At 40.5% G+C, this 19,906-nt stretch overlaps 1 protein-coding gene across 1 annotated transcript in view; it reads right to left on the bottom strand.

The window, feature by feature from the left end:
- The window catches only part of LOC122939484 (dipeptidyl aminopeptidase-like protein 6), a 397,047-nt gene that overhangs the window by 131,625 nt on the left and 245,516 nt on the right, over nt 1-19,906 (bottom strand). The window contains exon 7 of the mRNA XM_044295552.1: nt 5,279-5,433. Within this exon, the coding sequence (XP_044151487.1) occupies nt 5,279-5,433 (155 nt within the window). The remainder of the gene's footprint in view (nt 1-5,278; nt 5,434-19,906) is intronic.

Raw genomic sequence — 19,906 nt, 5'->3', positions numbered from 1 at the left:
AACCGTTTAAGCGTCCATTCACACAACCGTATTTCTGTGTCAGCCTCCGTTCCACAATTTCAATGAAAAAAAAGATGGACCATGTCCTATTCTTGTCCGCAATCGTGGACAAGAATAGGCATTTCTATCATAGGGCTGGTCTTGTGCGTTACGCAAAATGCAGAGGGTACACGTCTGGTACCAGTGTTTTGCGGATCCGCAATTTGCAGACCGCTAAACACTTACAGTCGTGTAAATGAACCCTAAGGAAGAAATTATGTGACACCATCCCAATTGTCTCCTTCAATATATTTTTTTCTGAAAGCTGCTTAAACTTCTATAGTAGAAAAGTATCAGACTAAACTTTCGGAAAGTCTTTCCAGGTGATGCAGCAGACACAGGGACAAGGATTGTGATATATGGGGAATGATCCATCTTACTGTACTGTGAGTTTATATGACGCTGAAGCTCCCAGCTCTTCACACCGCCACACATAAGCGCTGCTCCGATCTCCTCCTGACAGATGTGTCTGGTGCACGAGCATTCAGGGGCCTATGTTCCACACATCAATCTAATGTATGAATGTTTTGTGAGCTTAATGTAGTCTGCATCTGAGGACTTTGTCAACAGTAAAGATCTGATAACATATTATGCAATATGTAATTCCATCATATTGTTGTTTTATATGTTGAGATTTGACTCTTTTTACAGTATTTTACTATACTTCTTTTTGTAGTTTACAAATCCTTTATGCAAAGAACCCACAAAAAGCATGTACTGTTAAAAACAAACATCTGTGCCTCTTGAAATCATCTTTAAAGGGGCTATGCCACCCCTGAAGTGCCCCTCCATATGGCCTGGCCACTCAAACTCAATGTACTTACCTCACTCCCCGACATCCGCTTCACTTCTGAAGCCCGCACGGCCACAGCTGCCTCTCCCTGTCGCTACCTGCCATTGGCTGCCCCCCCACCCCCTGACGCCGGATGTTTTAAGATGGAGCGGCGGCCATGTGGGCTTTAGAAGCGACACGGGTACTGGGGAGCCAGGTTAGTACATTGTGTTAGGGGCCCAAGTATTTGGGGGAAAATTTCAGGGGTCAGATAAACCCTTTAATTGGTCACGATGCAGAAGAAATGTTTCCATTCTTCAGAACAATATATGCACCGTTTATAGCATTTTGCTATTCCCAGGCCATTGGAAGTTGCCAGGGTTGGAATGGCCTATGAGTTTATCTGTGGATCCTCTGGTAGGCCCGGGTGTGGACATAGTTATGGGCGCCAAAGGTCCAGCAGAAAACAGCAGCCTTCTCTCAGCTCACCAAACACAGCGCCGTACATTGTATAGCAGCTGTGCATGGTATCTTAGCTCGGCTCTATTCACTTCTATGGACTGACCTGCACCTAGGCATTGTGACCAATGAACATGTTGTCACTTGGCCTAGGAAAAGCAGCAAGAAGCCCGCTGCACTACTAAGAGTACCGTTGACTTCTCTAGCAAAAGAAAGCGATGTGAATTTACACATGATATATGTGTACGCAGTGATACCTGTGCAGACTTGGTAGTATTATACTTGCAATCTTCAGGCAGGATGAGGCCTGATCAATGATAAATGCACTGATCGGCGTTCTTTTGCATCGCCCTATTATACTGGCCAATTCAAAGTATATGGAGGAGGAACAAGTAGCACTGCGATCATTCCTTCCCCAGAAAGTTATATTGATTATCAGCAGCATATCCTTGATTACACAGGGAATTGTGTTACTGATAATTGGGCATCTTTCATTCTGACAAAAGATGCCGCTGACAAATGCTCATTTATCAGCTGATTGGCATAATGATTATATGACCTTATTATTGGTAATGAGTGTTCCTATGTACCCTGACTACTCCAATAACTGATCAGAAAAACAAGCAGTTTGAGAGAAGCTTAACTGTGATGCTTAACCCGAACCATGGATAGACAGAAACAGTAGATAGATACAGTAGATAGATAGATAGATAGATAGATAGATAGATAGATAGAATAGACAAGCAGAAGGACCTGGCTTTGCATGGGTATAACTCATCTATTTCCTTTAATGTTTGTGTGTGTCATTAAAAGATAATCAACTGTTTTCCCCCATAACAGTAACCTCCACAGCCCCCCACCCCTTAACACTGAACCCCCCCACAGTGCTCGATCTGCTTAAAATGGGACCTCCACAGCAGCCCACCCCCTTAACCTTGACCTTCACAGCAGCCTGCCCCTTTAACAGTGAGATCCACAGCACCCCAACCCCTTGACAGTGACATTCACAGGGGCCCGCCCCCTTAACAGTGACCTCTACAGCACTCACCCCTTAACAGTGACCCCATAGGGGACAGTCCCCTTAACTGTGACCTCCACTATTCCCTGCCCCCTTAACAGAGACCTCCACAGTGCCTGCCCCTTTAACAGTGATTGCCACAGTACCCCGCTGCCTTAACAGTGACCTCCACAGCAGCTGCCCCTTTAATAGTGGCCTCAACAGTCCCCTGCCCCCTTAAAAGTGACCTCCACAGTGCCAGCCCCTTTAACAGTGACCTCCACAGCGGTCTGACAATCATCCAATCGAATTCCTTTTCTTACCGGTCATTATTGTCTTTAATTGACAGTATGTAAAACCCCACAGAATTAGTATACACTTAAGGTCAAGTGAGTTACATCAGCCTCTACAACAACATTGGCTTAGCGTCACAATCAAAATCCTGCTAACTCACACATAAGCTGTCTTATACTAAGAATGTCTTTCATTGTTTATAACAACCAATCAGAGCTCATCTTAATGACCTGTAGCAAAATAGAAGCTGAGCTGTGATTGGTTGCTATATGCAACCTGATGAATATTCAGGCTAACTGCCACAACAGACAATGGCTCCTGTAGTTTGGCGGTTAGGTTACTAAGCGCATTTTTTGGCAAATAATTGGAAAGAGCTGGGTGAAAATTTCCACTCCAAAGATAGTCTATGATGTTCCCCGAGTCACAGGAGGCGGCTGTGCAAAATGTTGTGATTGTAAATGCGACGGGTTGGTTTCCTTTAGCGGACATATATACATACACTCAGTTTTATATATTAAATAGATAGATAGACGTAGGAAAGACTGCAACACTCGCAGGTCTTCAAGCAATTTGGATCTATTCACCAAATAGTGCGACGTTTCGACCTTACATGGTCTTTTTCAAGCATCAAGTGAGGTGTGGACACAGTAAGCAACTATATTTAATATAATAGTTTATTAGATATGATTAGGTGAATCCAGACAGATACAGTTGCAAGAAAAAGTATGTGAACCCTTTGGAATAATATGGATTTCTGCATAAATTGGTCTTAAAATGTGATCTGATCTTCATTTAAGTCACAACAATAGACAATCACAGACTGCTTAAACTAATAACACACAGAGAATTAAATGTTACCATATTTTTATTGAACACACCATGTAAACATTTACAGTGCAGGTGGAAAAAGTATGTGAACCCTTGGATTTAATAACGGGTTAAACCTCCTTTGGCAGCAATAATTTCAACCAAACGTTTCCTGTAGTTGCAGATCAGACGTGCACAACAGTCAGGAGTAATTCTTGACCATTCCTCTTTACAGAACTGTTTCAGTTCAGCAATATTCTTGGGATGTCTGGTGTGAATCGCTTCCTTGAAGTCATGCCACACAGCATCTCAATCGGGTTGAGGTCAGGACTCTGACTGGGCCACTCTAGAAAACGTATTTTCTTCTGTTTAAGCCATTCTGTTGTTGATTTACTTCTATGCTTTGGGTTGTTGTCCTGTTGCAACACCCATCTTCTGTTGAGCTTCAGCTGGTGAACAGATGGCCTTAAGTTCTCCTGCAAAATATCTTGATAAACTTGGGAATTCATTTTTCCTTCGATAATAGCAATCCGTCCAGGCCCTGACGCAGCAAAGAAGCCCCAAACCATGATGCCACCACCACCATACTCCACAGTTGGGATGAGGTTTTGATGTTGGTGTGCTGTGCCTCTTTTTCTCCACACATAGTGTTGTGTGTTTCTTCCAAATAACTCAACTTTGGTTTCATCTGTCCACAGAATATTTTTCCAGTACTGCTGTGGAACATCCAGGTGCTCTTGTGCAAACTGTAAACGTGCAGCAATGTTTTTTTTGGACAGCAGTGGCTTCCTCTGTGGTATCCTCCCATGAAATCCATTCTTTAGTGTTTTACTTATCGAAGATTCGCTAACAGGGATATTAGCATATGCCAGAGACTTTTGTAAGTCTTTAGCTGACATTCTAGGATTCTTCTTCACCTCTTTGAGCAGTCTGCGCTGTGCTCTTGCAGTCATCTATACAGGATGGCCACTCCTAGGGAGAGTAGCAGCCGTGCTGAATTTTCTCCATTTATAGATAATTTGTCTTACCGTAGACTGATGAACAGCAAGGCTTTTGGAGATACTTTTATAACCCGTTCCAGCTTTATGCAAGTCAACAATTCTTAATCGTAGGTCTTCTGAGAGCTCTTTTGTGCGAGGCATCATTCACATCACATAATGCTTCTTGTAACAAGCAAACCCAGGGCATCTGTAACCAACACCTCCAATCTCATCTCATTGATTGGACTCCAGTTGGCTGACACCTCACTCCAATTAGCTCTTGGAGATGTCATTAGTCTAGGGGTTCACATACTTTTTCCACCTGCACTGTAAATGTTTACATGGTGTGTTCAATAAAAACATGGTATAATTTAATTATTTGTGTGTTATTAGTTTAAGCAGACTGTGATTGTCTATTATTGTCACTTAGATGAAGATCAGATCACATTTTATGACCAATTTGTGCAAAAATCCATATTATTCCAAAGGGTTCACATACTTTTTTTGCAACTGTATATTAATGAGACGCGATTTGTATGTTGATACTCTCTTTTGATAATCTTCATATGATAATGAGTTGCTGGAATCTACATAATGATGATACAGATAACCATGTGACTTATTAGGAGGGTATTTATATCATTGTATGCACATCTCACTTGATGCGTGAAAAAGACCATGTAAGGTCGAAACATCTCACTATGAATAAATCAGAATTGCTTAAAGACCTGGGAGTGCTGCAGTCTTTCCTACGTTTCTGAAGTTTTGGGGTACTACGGACTGGTATCCATCACCGCTGGCACCACCACAATACTAGCTGAAGGAACAGACCCGTAAGTGCTGCTACAACCTCCTTTGTCTTATGATATATAGATAGATAGATGCATTGTACTGCATGTTGAAGACATTCAAAGCTGACATGTGTCTCACCTTTGGATAATGATAATTTTTCACCGTTGGGTAAATTGACCCTGTATACACAGGGATTTCCATGGTGGGGACTTTGGTATCGTTGATTGTTGTATATGCTAGTCTGGCGCCATCTGGAGCCCACCAGTGGGCAATGTGGCTTTTAAATATTTCCTCTGCAAAGAAACAGTAAAAACAATAGGTTTATATCAAATGTATAAAAAAAAATTGGATAAAGCCAACAAAAGAAAATAACTAAATTAGCATTATTTAATCAGAGACATTTTATAATTGTATTATTAAATTTTAGCAGAACAGATGCAGTGCTAAATAAAAAGAAAAAATGAAAAAAAAGAAGCTTTTCTCATTAACCCCCTTTAAACAATTAAGCTTATGCAGCAAACCCCTTGGTAAGAACTGGAAGTAGTGACCGGTCATCTGTAAAATAGTAAATGTGGGTCATTTAAATGAATAGTTGACTATGTAATAAGTGCCCAGGTTAAGTTCACCCTACTAGGAGCCACTTTTTGTTGGCAGCTCTCTACAGGGGTCCCCTCACTATGACAACTCTATGCCTTAATAGAGCAAGAGGAAAAGCATTGTCTTATTGAGACAACCCCTTTAACTGTTTGACCTTGTAAGTCACAAATATGGCTGACTATGATGGGTTTTAAAATGTTTATTGGTTTGGATAAATGTAGGACAATAAACATGACCAATAATTGTTTGAACAAGACTGGAAGTAAAGATTGAAAACTGAAGATGTTGCTCCTCAGTTTGGCACCATGAACCATGCTCCTTGTTATCATTAATAGGATACACCTAGAAGACATGGCTGACTGCATGTGGTTAAGCTGCGTCCACTTGTGGCAGCCAATGGCCTCACAATTTGAATGCAAATCTATATGTTCATTGGCTGCCACAGGTGGACATGGTTTGGACACGTGTGGCCAGCAATGTCAACTGGTGATACCCTTATCCTTATAAAACCCAGCAGCCCCTGACTAATTTTCCACTTGGGGGTTAAACACTGTAGATTGTTGCAAGCTTGTAAATTTCACATTGGAACCCTCCCCCCCCCCCCCCCCCCTCATGTTCATAGTTGATCATGGCCTGCTATCATCTTAGGAGACAGAAGGCATTATACATGGCATTGCTTTGGGTTTATCTTCTAGCAGAAGAATAATTTGAAGATCCTGGTAACATATCCACCACCTATTATGTACTATTTACAGTATTATACCACTGTATTTTAGTATGGAAGAGTTGCCTCAGGGCGCACCTTGCACCAGGATATGGGTGAGACTGCTACCTCTAATAACCACAATTTCCACCCATAAATCATGAGAAAACAATCTAAATACACACACGTTTTCTCCAAACTGCCTACATCTTAAGTATTTTTCCAGTAAAGACAAAAGCACAATTGAAACCTCTCAGTTTGTCCTTGTTTGAGATCTGATTAATGCATGCAATACAGATCAGAGCTTTCTGAAATAGCAAGTGAAGTAAGCTGTCTGGAATAGGTATGATAGAATGAGATCTGCCATTCTGCATTTCAGACATAATATAAAGCATATTGTAACTTCATAGCCTCATAGTCCCTAAATAAAAGAAGAGCAACTGAAACAAAGACATTTTTAAACTTATAAAACCAGATGAGGCACTGGGTAAGACTTACATGTCTCTGTAGTCTTTACTGAGGGTAAACAGACAAAAATCCCAGGATAGTGGTAGATAGCATGTCCACCTACTGTATATGTCAGGAGGGTAAATAATTAGCATGTACTAATTCCTTAAAATGACCTATTGTTTAAATTGGGTTTTTACATTATACGCACATTGAGAAGGTTTGGATCAGGCACATGATCTGAGTCTGCTTCATACACGAGTGGTGCTGGCTGTGTAATACAACTGACACATGGCTGCAATGACCAGGATCAAAGACAACTCTGATCTCAGTCACTTAACCTTTTAGAGACTGAGGCCAATAGTGAAGCAGCCCCTGAAAGGTTAGACAGGAGGAGGATTCCCTCTGTCCTCCGAATGGACCCCTGTGGTAAATTTGTAGGGTTCCTGACTGGTTTCTCTGGGAGCTTGGGGCCTTGTGAAGGCTTGCACATCTGTTGTAAAAATACATTTTAAGCCCTGACTGGAGCAGGGCTTAATTAGAAGCAATAGTATTGCAGTCTATAGTATAAGTGATCAAACAATCACATGTTCAAGTTTCCCTAGGTAAATAAATAGTAAATTAAAAAAAGCTTTAATAAATATAAAAAATCCCAAAGTATTAAAAGTTAAAATCACCTCACTTTTCCAATGTTGCAAATAAAAATAAATAAGCAATAAAAAAAAAATTACTGGTATTTTAGTATACAAACAATTCCAAATCACGTCCGAACTATTAAAATATAAAAATATTTATCATACTCTGTAAAAAATTAATAAATAAAAATAACCGAATCACTCCCCCCCCCCCAAAAAAATAAATATATATAATATATATATATATATATATATATATATATATATATATATATATATATATATATATATATATATCCACCCAATTATTACCGGACAGAAATAAATCACGGAAATATTGACAAAGTGAAAATCGAAAAAGCTTTATTGACAATATATAATAAGTACATACATAATAAAAAGAGGCAGCACAAAGGTGGAACACAAGAATGAGGAAAAGAACCCAAGAGGGGGCCGAAAGGTCAACAAACCAAAAACAGGAAAAAGGATAATGAAAATAAAAAGAAGCAAGACGCCTGTAAGCAGTAAGCCCCGGGCAAATTCTGCAGCAGAGGCAAATATAAGGGCAAAAGCTTGCTGGATAGAAAAAAATTAATCATACCCTGGATGGTGTGTCGATCTCTCAGCCGCCTCCTTACCCAACGCCGTTTTGCCAGTGACCTGGCTTCTTCCGGGGATGTTGTGCTGCCTCTTGTTATTATGTATGTACTTATTATATATTGTCAATAAAGCTTTTTCACTTTGTGAAGATTGTGGTTAAATTTTTGGGTGATATACAGTCATGTGAAAAAATTAGGACACCCTTTGAAAGCATGTGGTTTTTTGTAACATTTTTAATAAAAGGTTATTTCATCTCCGTTTCAACAATACAGAGAGATTAAAGTAATCCAACTAAACAAAGAAAACTGAAGAAAAGTCTTTTCAAGATCTTCTGTAAATGTCATTCTACAAAAATGCCTATTCTAACTGAGGAAAAAGATAGGACACCCTTGCCCCTAATAGCGAGTGTTACCTCCTTTGGCTGAAATAACTACAGTGAGACGGTTCTTGTAGCCATCTACCAGTCTTCGACATCGGTCTGAGGAAATTTTACCCCACTCCTCAATGCAGAACTTTTTCAGCTGTGAGATGTTTGAGGGGTTTCTTGCACGTACAGCCCTTTTCAAGTCACCCCACAGCATCTCAATGGGATTCAAATCTGGACTTTGACTTGGCCATTCCAGGACTCTCCATTTCTTCTTTTTCAGCCAATCTTTGGTTGATTTACTAGTATGTTTTGGGTCATTGTCATGTTGCATGGTCCAGTTCCGCTTCAGCTTTAATTTTCTAACTGATGGTCTCACATGTTCTTCAAGCACCTTCTGATACACAGTAGAATTCATCGTGGATTCTATGATGGTGAGCTGACCAGGTCCTGCTGCAGCAAAGCAGCCCCAAACCATGACACTTCCACCTCCATGCTTCACAGTTGGTATGAGGTTCTTTTCTTGGAATGCTGTGTTTGGTTTACGCCAAACATGTCCTCTGCTGTTGTGTCCAAATAATTCAATTTTGGACTCATCTGTCCAAAGAACATTATTCCAGAAGTCCTGGTCTTTGTCAACTTTATCTCTGGCAAATGTCAGTCTGGCCTCGATGTTTCTCTTGGAAAGCAAAGGTTTCCTCCTTGCACACCTCCCATGCAAGTTAAACTTGTACAGTCTCTTTCTGATTGTAGAGGCATGTACTTCTACATCAACAGTAGCCAGAGCCTGCTGTAGTTCTCGAGATGACACTTTAGGGTTTTTGGAGACCTCTTTTAGCATCTTGCGGTCTGCTCTTGGGGTGAACTTGCTGGGGCGACCAGTCCTGGGCATGTTGGCAGTTGTTTTGAAAGCCCTCCACTTGTAGACTATCTTCCGGACAGTGGAATGGCTGATTTCAAAATCTTTTGAGATCTTTTTAAATCCCTTCCCAGACTCATAGGCTGCTACAATCTTTTTTCTGAAGTCCTCTGACAGCTCTTTTGCTCTCACCATGGTGCTCACTCTCACTTCAACAGTCAGGAGCACACCAAACTAAATGTCTGAGGTTTAAATAGGGCAAGCCTCATTCAACATGCAGAGTAACGATCTACTAATTATGTGCACCTGGTGTGATATACCTGTGTGAGATCTGAGCCAATTTAAGAGGGAATACATGTGAGGGTGTCCTATCTTTTTCCTCAGTTAGAATAGGCATTTTTGTAGAATGACATTTACAGAAGATCTTGAAAAGACTTTTCTTCAGTTTTCTTTGTTTAGTTGGATTACTTTAATCTCTCTGTATTGTTGAAACGGAGATGAAATAACCTTTTATTAAAAATGTTACAAAAAACCACATGCTTTCAAAGGGTGTCCTAATTTTTTCACATGACTGTATATATATAGTAAATTAAATAGTGCAATTAAAAAACAACTTAAGAAAAATGTTTGCCCTCACGTAGCTATTTAACCACTTCAACCCCCCTAGCTGAAACCCCCTTAATGACCAGGCCACTTTTTACACTTCGGCACTACACTACTTTCACTGTTTATTGCTCGGTCATGCAACTTACCACCCAAATGAATTTTACCTCCTTTTCTTCTCACTAATAGAGCTTTCATTTGGTGGTATTTCATTGCTGCTGACATTTTTACTTTTTTTGTTATTAATCGAAATTTAACGATTTTTTTGCAAAAAAATGACATTTTTCACTTTCAGTTGTAAAATGTTGCAAAAAAACCAACATCCATATACAAATTTTTCGCTAAATTTATTGTTCTACATGTCTTTGATAAAAAAAAAATGTTTGGGTAAAAAAAAAAAATGGTTTGGGTAAAAGTTATAGCGTTTACAGCTCTGACTTTCTGAGCACCTGTCATGTTTCCTGAGGTTCTACAATGCCCAGACAGTACAAACACCCCACAAATGACCCCATTTCAGAAAGTAGACACCCTAAGGTATTCGCTGATGGGCATAGTGAGTTTATAGAACTTTTTATTTTTTGTCACAAGTTAGCGGAAAATGAGGATTTTTTTTTTTTCTTACAAAGTCTCATATTCCACTAACTTGTGGCAAAAAATAAAAACTTCCATGAACTCACTATGCCCATCACAAAATACCTTGGGGTGTCTTCTTTCCAAAATGGGGTCACTTGTGGGGTAGTTATACTGCCCTGGCATTTTAGGGGCCCAGATGCGCAAGAAGTAGTTTGAAATCAAAATCTGTAAAAAATTACCGGTGAAATCCGAAAGGTGCTCTTTGGAATGTGTGCCCCTTTGCCCACCTAGGCTGCAAAAAAGTGTCACACATCTGGTATCAGATGTGTGACAGGCCCGTCTTACTGAGATTGCCTTGACGTTTGGCAGATGGGCCCAAATAATTTTGTACAAAATGATTTGCCAAGCATCTCAAATTTTTCGGCGTAGCTTTTGCACCAGAATACTTTCTATTATTTTGGCATTTTTGTACTTTATTTGGTTTGCAGAGTGCTGTTGCATTGTATGTTTTTTTGCCTTCAGACTAAAACCAGCAGGTTTAGGAACAGTTTCTTCCCCACAGCTGTTAGCCTACTGAACTCACTGCCCCGCTGAAGCTTTTCATCCACGCTCACTTAACCCTCTACATTCCTCCTCTCCTCCATTCTTCCCAATGACCATGATCATGACTGTCATTCATTCTTAACATTCACGGTATGTTCACATTGGTTACTGCTATAGTGGATACACTGTCATAGCATAAGTCCCTGTTATAGTACGTACTTTCATTTACAATGTTCACTATTCTAGTCTGTTCATAGCACTACTCTTCCACTTCTGAAGCTATATTCATTGCATTCTGCAGATCTGTTTACTATACATGTGTAAATTTGTATATACATAGCACATCTGTATACTTGTTTATAGTACATCTGTATATTTGCCGTCTGTATAGCAATATAGAAACAGTTCATCTGTATATCTGTATATATGTATACATCAGTACATCCGTATATTTGTCCATAGTACATCTGTATATTTGCTCTCCCTATAGCAATATAAACACCTGTATACTTAATTTATCTGTACATAATGTGTACATAACTATTACTACTTTCTACACTATCCTTATCTGTATATAACTTCTTTTTATTGCACTTGCTGCTCTTTGCACTTCTGATTGGATGCAAACTGTATTTTGTTACCCTGTATTACATATGTGTAATGACAATAAAGTTGAATCAAATCAAAATCAAAAATCAAAATGGCATCCCCTGTCTCATGCCTTTGTTCAGCAGTGCGGACCCACTCTGCCAACCAACTGATTTGGATTTGGTCTAAATCCTAAGGGTGTTATTCTGGCACTTCTCAGGTATTCACCCTCTAACACCTGTACAGGTATCTGGACTTCACTGCTGGGTAACCAGACTGCTACCTCCTGGGATAGTCCCAGTGCAGTTGGAAGCTGACCCACTGCGGTCAGGAACACTGGTGCAAGCATCAGAAGCTCTAGGCACATAAAACGCACAAAAAACACATGTGTATGAATAGGCACTTAGATTAATTTGTGGTAAATTAAAGTCCTGCCTGTACAGAAACATGAAGACACAGGAGGAGACTTGCAGGCAGGGTGGTGAGCACACACAAGCAGGGCATGCAGGCTAGGTACTGAGCAGGAGCAAGGACAAGGCAGATGAACTGGGTAAACAGAACTTGATATTGAAATTGGAGGTGCAAGAGCAAACAGGTGGAGTAGGTAAAAAAATGGAGAACACTCAGGGACACAGATGGGAGAAAACACAGGGATAACCCTCAGAGATGGCAGAAACACCAGACTTCCTACACCTTTGCTAGTCACTAAGGAATTGAAAGCTCAGGCACCCTCTGGATGAAGAGGACATATGAAATACTGAGGGACTCAAAAGCATTGGCTGCAGAAGGATTAGCAAATGCACCGGCCCTTTAAGAGGCCACAGGTAAGTGCACATGCATCCTAAGGGTACAGAGACTGACTCACGGAGCAGCAGCATGGATCTGCAAGAAATCTACACCAAACTGCACAAAAAAGGTACAGAAATGATATTTATTGCAGTTTAGGTGTTTTTTTTTTTTTTGTGGATTTGATTGAAAGGGGTTAAAATTTGCAGGAAAAAAAAATGCAAGAACAATTGACATTCTGTAGATTTCGTACAGAAGGTCAATTTCCGAAAAAAGCAAAGTGTACATGAGAATTGTCTAATCTTATTCACTTTGCTGGTTCTGTATTATGCTGTGATTTTTCTGCACGAAATCCACATGGACAAAACATGTGTAATGCGCACTGTGTGCAGGCATCCTTACCCCAGAACACCAGGTGGCACGGTGAGCCACATGGCATCTGCGCCCACATAGGACAGCAGTGCAGCAGTGGCTGCAGGCAGCAGACCTACCACCACTGATCAGAACTAGAGATGAGCTAAGCGAACTTCGGATGTTACATCCGAAGTCGCTTTGTTCAAAACTTCAGATTAATACTGTACGGATATCCGTCTCTGTACAGTATTAGAATGTATGGGCTCCAATGAGCCTAAGTTAGTTATTCGCGAAGTCGCGTTGAAAAGCAGAAAATGGCTGCTGGGGAGTTTCCTACATAGTAAAGGGGTAGGTAACTTTCCTATTGGTTGCTAGGGATGTTGCTAAGCACTGACAAATATATTGCAGCCTTCTCATTGGCCCACAAGCAAGAAGTAAGGTTACAGATAAAAAAAAAAAAAAACTAGAATATTCGCGATTATGAATATATAGCACTATATTCTAGATTTTCGGGAATTCTCGATATTCGTGATAAAAATTCACAATTAGAATATTTGGGATCAACACTATTACTGACCATCATATGACAAAGACTTGACTGCACTTGTCAGTGAAACAAATAAGGCCATGTCCAAGTGTTTATTTTTTTTAAGTTTTTAGGTCTATACAATTCTGTTCAGTAAGTGTGTGTCATGTAACATTGCACATGCCACCTTACAGGGAGAATATTCTTACAGGTGAAACTCGAAAAATTTTAATATTGTGCATAAGTCCATTTATTTCAGTAATGCAAATTAAAAGGAATTGCATTAATGCAGCTTAAAATTTGAATTTTGTGAAAAGGTTCAATATTCTAGGCTTAAAGTGTCACACTCTAGTCAGCTAACTAATCCATACCCCCTGAGCAAAGGGTTCCTCAAAACTGAGACTTTGGGGTTTCTTAAGCTGTAAGACATAATCATCCAAATTATAACAAATAAAGGCTTGGAATATCTCGCTTTGCATGTAATGAGTCTATCTCATATATTAGTTTCACCTTTTAAAGTTGCATTACTGAAATAAATTAACTTTGCACGATATTCTAATTTTTCGAGTTTCACCTGTATGTGGTTTTATTGTATTCTTTGCCATATTAGTAGATATGCGGTGTGGGTGACCTGAGAGTGTAGCAGGGCACGGGGGAGTCCGATGCTCATGAGTGCCAGGACTCAACAATAAATCTCTGAAAAGTTCTTCACAAGCAACAGTAAGTGACCCATCAGAGATCAGGGTATCTCACTAATAAATGCTGCCGCAGATTGGACAGGGTAACCTTGGTAACAACTTTTCTATGAAATTTAAGAGGTTTTAAATGGAACATTTTGGGGGTCATTTATTATACTGAAATACACCTATATTAAACATATTTCAGGCGCAAATGGCGACTTCTCGCCGCTCATGCCAGGTCTAAAATTGTGGGCGCGGCGCGGGCGGGGAAGGGGAGGGGCTGCTAGACCCGTCTCATTTACCATTTTCTATGCCTGTTTCAGGTGTAGAAAAAGGTCTAAATGTAAGACAGCTAGGGAGCTATCTTACATTTAGAACTGACGCTGGATGCGCCAAAGTTATGAATGTCTAAAGCGCCGCTCTTAATAAATGTGCTCCTTTTTCCTTGAATTTTACAGCATGCTTTTAACACCTTCAACAGTATTGCAAGATATTCCGCCAAGATGATGAGACCTTATCATCGGTATTCAGAATGGTTAAGTCTTTAATATTGGCTTCTGACCATGACATAAAACTAATCTACTTTCTTGGTATAATTTAAATGAAAATGATGACATTATTATTCAGCTGTGTCTTCAATCTACATCTTGATGAGTCATATAATCACTCTGATGATGATGCACGGACACATTTACTGCCAGTTATCTCTCCAGATGTTTGGGTACACCTTTGTGTTAGACATTTGTCACCTCTCTGGTTATTAGCGCCATGCACTGCAATATGTCACAGTAAAAGCGCTGGCTACAGTCATTGCTGCTGGCAGATCAAAAACACTACAAACCGGTCCGAAAACATTTCTGCAGAATACTATATGAGCTGGGCCTTGCCCTACTCACACTTAAGACTTTCTGTCAGCACTTCCGTATTACAAATCTAACCTTTTGAGGACTGGGCCAATTTTCTTTTTTTTTTTTTTTTTTCTCTTTTTTTCCCTTTCAAGGGTCATAATTTGTATTCCACACTGCCTCTTGGGGGGGGGGGGGGGGGGGATATTTTGTGCAGGATGAGTTGTATTATTTAACAAGCATCCTTTAAAGGGGTTATCAAGGATAGATATTGATGACCTATTCTCAGGATAGGCCATCAATATCAGATGGGGGCCCCCACCGATCAGCTGTTAGAAGAGGCTGGGCGCTCAGCGAGGGCCGCAGCTTCTTCCTCGGTCAGTGATGTCACTGTACATCGGCCACGTGGCTTCATTGCAGCTCAGCCCCATTTACTTGAATACTGCCATACCAAGCGGTGCTGGCTGCGGGGCATCTGTGTCGCTCACCAGAGCTCCAGTGAGCATTGTGGTTCACTGAAGCAGCTAATTGGTGGGATTGCTGGGACTTGGACTCCACAGATGTCATAATGATGACCTATCCTAAGGATACATCTTTATAATTTCCTGTAAAACTTTTTAATCTACTATATCTCATATTGAAAAACAGGAAAAAAAATGTTAAAAATAAGAAAAAAAAGCCAATATGTCAGTTTTTGGGGTTTTATTTTAATGCTGATCACTGTGCACAAAAAATGACATGCCAACCTTGTTCTGCAAGTTAGTACGTTTACAGTGATACCAAATGTATATTTTTAATTGTTTTGCTGCTTTAAAAAATTTTTTTGTTCAACACCGTATTATTACACTTAATAGGGTTTGCTGAAGGTGACAAATTCCCTTTAAAAGATAAAATGCTGACTACCTGCAGCCACCACTAGAGGGAGTTTGGTAGATTACTGTATACTTATTATTGTGCTTAAAGAAGCACTCCCTCTCACATTTATATTCTGTGAACTGTTAGAAAGGTATATGATTGCAGTGAAGGCAATTTTCTTACCACTGTCTGTATTTGTGAGTTATAACCTCCTTTCTGATCCTCAGCTGTGTCATGTGACAAGAAGTGTGATCTCCAACTGACACAGGACAGGAAATCAGTTACTTATCTATTCATTCCTATGAGACTGACATTGAGGCTCCCATATATACCAAGAAACTGGCTTCCTGTCCACAGATAAGATGCTGTGTAATTTGGAGAGTCAGAGTGCTGGTCACATGACACAGGTGAGAAGCAGAAGGGAGGTGATAACTTAAATAGTCACCGGTAAAATTACCTTCACTACAGTTTACATCATATACCTTTCTAACAGGTCAGAAAATATAAATGTTTGTGGGAGTGCTTGTTTAAGCTCAATAATAAGTATACAGTAAACTACCAAACTCCCTCTAGTGGTGGCTGCAGGTAGTCAGCATGTTATACTTTAAAGGAAATCCCCCAGCAAACCTTATTAAGTACAATAATACATGTACAGTATAACACACCTGCCCCTGAGTCCAGATCATTAATCTGTATGTCGATACTCACCCCCATTCCCATGGTGGAATGCAGTAGAATGCATAAAGACTAGAGGACTTCTCCCAAAGTCCTCTCCATTATGTGTCCATGCACAGGAGTCCTCTCAATACATTCCAAGACTGGTTTGTGGGTACACAGCAGGGGAATGGAGGTGTATATCTACATACACATTCATTTGGAGTAAGCAGCAGGTGTTCTATACATGTATTACTGTACTTGTAAGGAGTTGCTGGGGGCGACAGATTTCCTTTAAATTTGAATTAGATGTTACAACATCATAAAGAGATCTTCCCTCCCATACTCTTGCTTGGATCAAAACAAGATCCGATCACATGGGAAAGGGGAGACATTCAAATACTTTTTTTTTTTAGGAATTTGAAATAAACAGTGGAGTTCCCCAACCAGGGGACACTTGTCTATTACCAAAAGTGGAAAGTGCCTACAAACAGCATCTCTCCCTCTGGATGATCCAGCGTGTCCATGCTTTACATGGACAGCACATACACTGCCTGTCCCCCCAAAAAGTCGCCACCTGGATTTAACTAAGCAAACAGTTATGAGCCTCCTATTGGATAATTACTGCATGGGCGATTATCTTCCAGCTGGCAATAAGTTATTTCACCCCAACTGGTGCAATGAGTTGATTCTCATTTCTTAAACAACCATGTCGAAAGACACATCTCGTGGTCGTGGAAAAAATGGTAGTCTGTTTAGAAGGGTCAAATCATTGGCATGCATCAAGCAGAGAATACATCTAAGGAGATTGCAGAAACGACTAAAATTGGGTTAGGAACTGTCCAACGCATTATTAAAACTGGAAGGATAGTGAAAACCCATCGTATTCGAGGAAGAAATGTGGCGGGAAAAAATCCTGAATGATCGGCGATCACTTAAACGTTTGGTGAAATCAAATCTAAGAAAAACAACAGTAGAACTCAGGGCTATGCTTAATAGTGAAAGTAAGAGCATTTCCACACACACAATGTGAAGGGAACTCAAGGGATTGGGACTGAGCAGCTGTGTAGCCGTAAGAAAACCACTAATCAGTGAGGCAGACCAGAAAAATAGGCTTCAATTTGCTAGGGAGCATAAAGATTGGACCCTGGAGCAATGTAAGATGGTCATGTGGTCTGATGAGTCCAGATTTACCCTGTTCTAGAGTGATGGGCGCATCAGGGTAAGAAGAGAGGCAGATGAAGTGATGCACCCATCATGCCTAGTACCTACTGTACAAGCCTGTGGGGGCAGTGCTATGATCTGGGGTTGCTGCAGTTGGTCAGGTCTAGGTTCAGCAACAGTATGTGCTCCAAGAATGATGTCAGCTGACTACCTGAACATACTGAATGACCAGGTTATTCCATCAATGGATTTTTTCTTCCCTGATGGCACGGGCATATTCCAAGATGACAATGCCAGGATTCATCTAGCTCAAATTGTGAAAGAGTGGTTCAGGGAGCATGAGACATCATTTTCACACATGGATTGGCCACAACAGAGTCCAGACCTTAACCCCATTGAGAATCTTTGGGATGTGCTGGAGAAGGCTTTGTGCAGCAGTCAGACTCTACCATCATCAATGCAAGATCTTGGTGGAAAATGAATGCAACACTGGATGGAAATAAATCTTGTGACATTGCAGAAGCTTATCGAAACAATACCACAGCGAATGTGTGCCATAATCAAAGCTAAAGGCTTTTTATTGGTGGCAACTTTTTGGGGTACAGGCAGTGTATATGACAGCTTATGGACATTGACAACACTGTGTCAATACCCTCATGATGAAAGTTGGTCAGTGTGATCGATGCATTATATAACATGTATCCTTGGACTTTAGTGAAGTTATTTCAGCAAGGGAATGATATTATTATTAGATCAAGGAGAGAGAATTGGACATGAAAGGCTGAGCTCTTTGTGACAAAAGCAGTAGAAATATGGTTCCATCCTGAAAAAAGTACTATATGCACCAATATATACTGCTCATCATTACAGCAAGTCTGCTAACTGAATAATGGATGATGCAGTATTTAATATCTGACATTTTCAAATCATGAGAGGCTGTAATATACCCAAATGGATGTAATACACAATTTCAGCCACATGGTGGCAGTAGCAGGACATTAGTATTTTTATTTATTTATTTATCTATTTTGCTTTGGTTCATCAAGCCTTGTGTATTGTCTGGGTGCAGAATGAATTGTGATATCAATGAGATATTAATTACACTTCATTTTTACATGTATTTTACTCTAGCTTAATCAGCATGAAAAAATACAGACATAGTATTATATCATATTATACAGTTAAAACAACTGGTTGTGAAGATTTAACAAAACATATTTTAACTGATTCAGAGCCTGGGTACTTTTGGTCTTCTGGATGAGACACAGTTTAAACATTTTTCACATGCATAAACGGCTATAACTTGTTTTATTTCTCTGGCTAGTAACAATTATTTCAGTGTTATCTCATGAATAATGCAGATTTCTTTTTCATACCATTTTTATACGCAGAATTTATGCTGTATTTTATGCAGAATTTTTTTCTTTGAATAATAATAAAAAATATGCTTGCATTTTAACAGCCAAGGAGCTTTTTTTAATCTTTTTTATTTGGGGGGTGGGGGGAAGCATATTTTTATGGTTCTTATACAGTTAAAGGGGTTTTCTGTAACTTTAATATTGATAACCAATCCTCTGAATAGATCAAATCGGATCACTGGGGGGTCCGACACCTGGGACCCCCGCCAATCAGCTGATTGAGAAGGCAGCGGCCCTCGCAGTAGTGCTGAGACCTTCTCCAGCTTTCCCTAGGCCCAGTGACTACACATTCATTGGTCACATGACCTAGGCAAAGCTCAGCCCCATAGAAATTAAAGGGGTTTTCCCACTTTGCTAAATCAGCCTGAGCTGCAGTCACTCTGCTGGTAACTTCCTGCTTTTCTGCAGATAAGGCTGGGCGGGCTTAGGTAGCTAGAGTGAAGGCGGCCACGCCTCCTTATGACATCACACTGAGAGCTGAGTCCTGTGTGCTCGTTCATGTGAAAAGTATGACTCACAGTCTGGCATCCTGCAGTGTCTGAGGCCCCTCCCCCTGCAGGGGAATCAGCTCTGCTACACCTCTCTTCCCTGAACCTCTTTATATAGAGCTCAGCTACATCTGTCTGTGCGCCCCGCATCACGGACCCATTCACTTCAATGGGTCCGCAATCCGGGAGATGCGGTGCACTGAGCGAAACCCCACGGAAGCTCCTCAGAGTGCTTCTGTGGGGTTTCTGGCCGTGCCTACGCATTGCAAAAAAGTCGTGCTTGCACTACTAGAACGGACTGATCACGGATCCATTCAAGTGAATGGGTCTGGGAGCCGTCTGCGGGAGCTGCACGGATGTTGCCCGCACATAGGGTACCACAATTTACGGTCCCCAATGCATGGAACGGCCAACACACATTCATGTAGATGAGCCCTAACGGAGAGATGGCGAGGAATTTATCTGTATAGAGAAAGCAGAAGGG

Source organism: Bufo gargarizans, chromosome 5 (genome assembly GCF_014858855.1).
Source record: "Bufo gargarizans isolate SCDJY-AF-19 chromosome 5, ASM1485885v1, whole genome shotgun sequence".
Classification (NCBI taxonomy): Eukaryota; Metazoa; Chordata; class Amphibia; order Anura; family Bufonidae; genus Bufo; species Bufo gargarizans.
The sequence above is the reverse complement of the archived record's forward strand: the minus strand, read 5'-3'. Positions and strand labels throughout refer to the sequence as shown.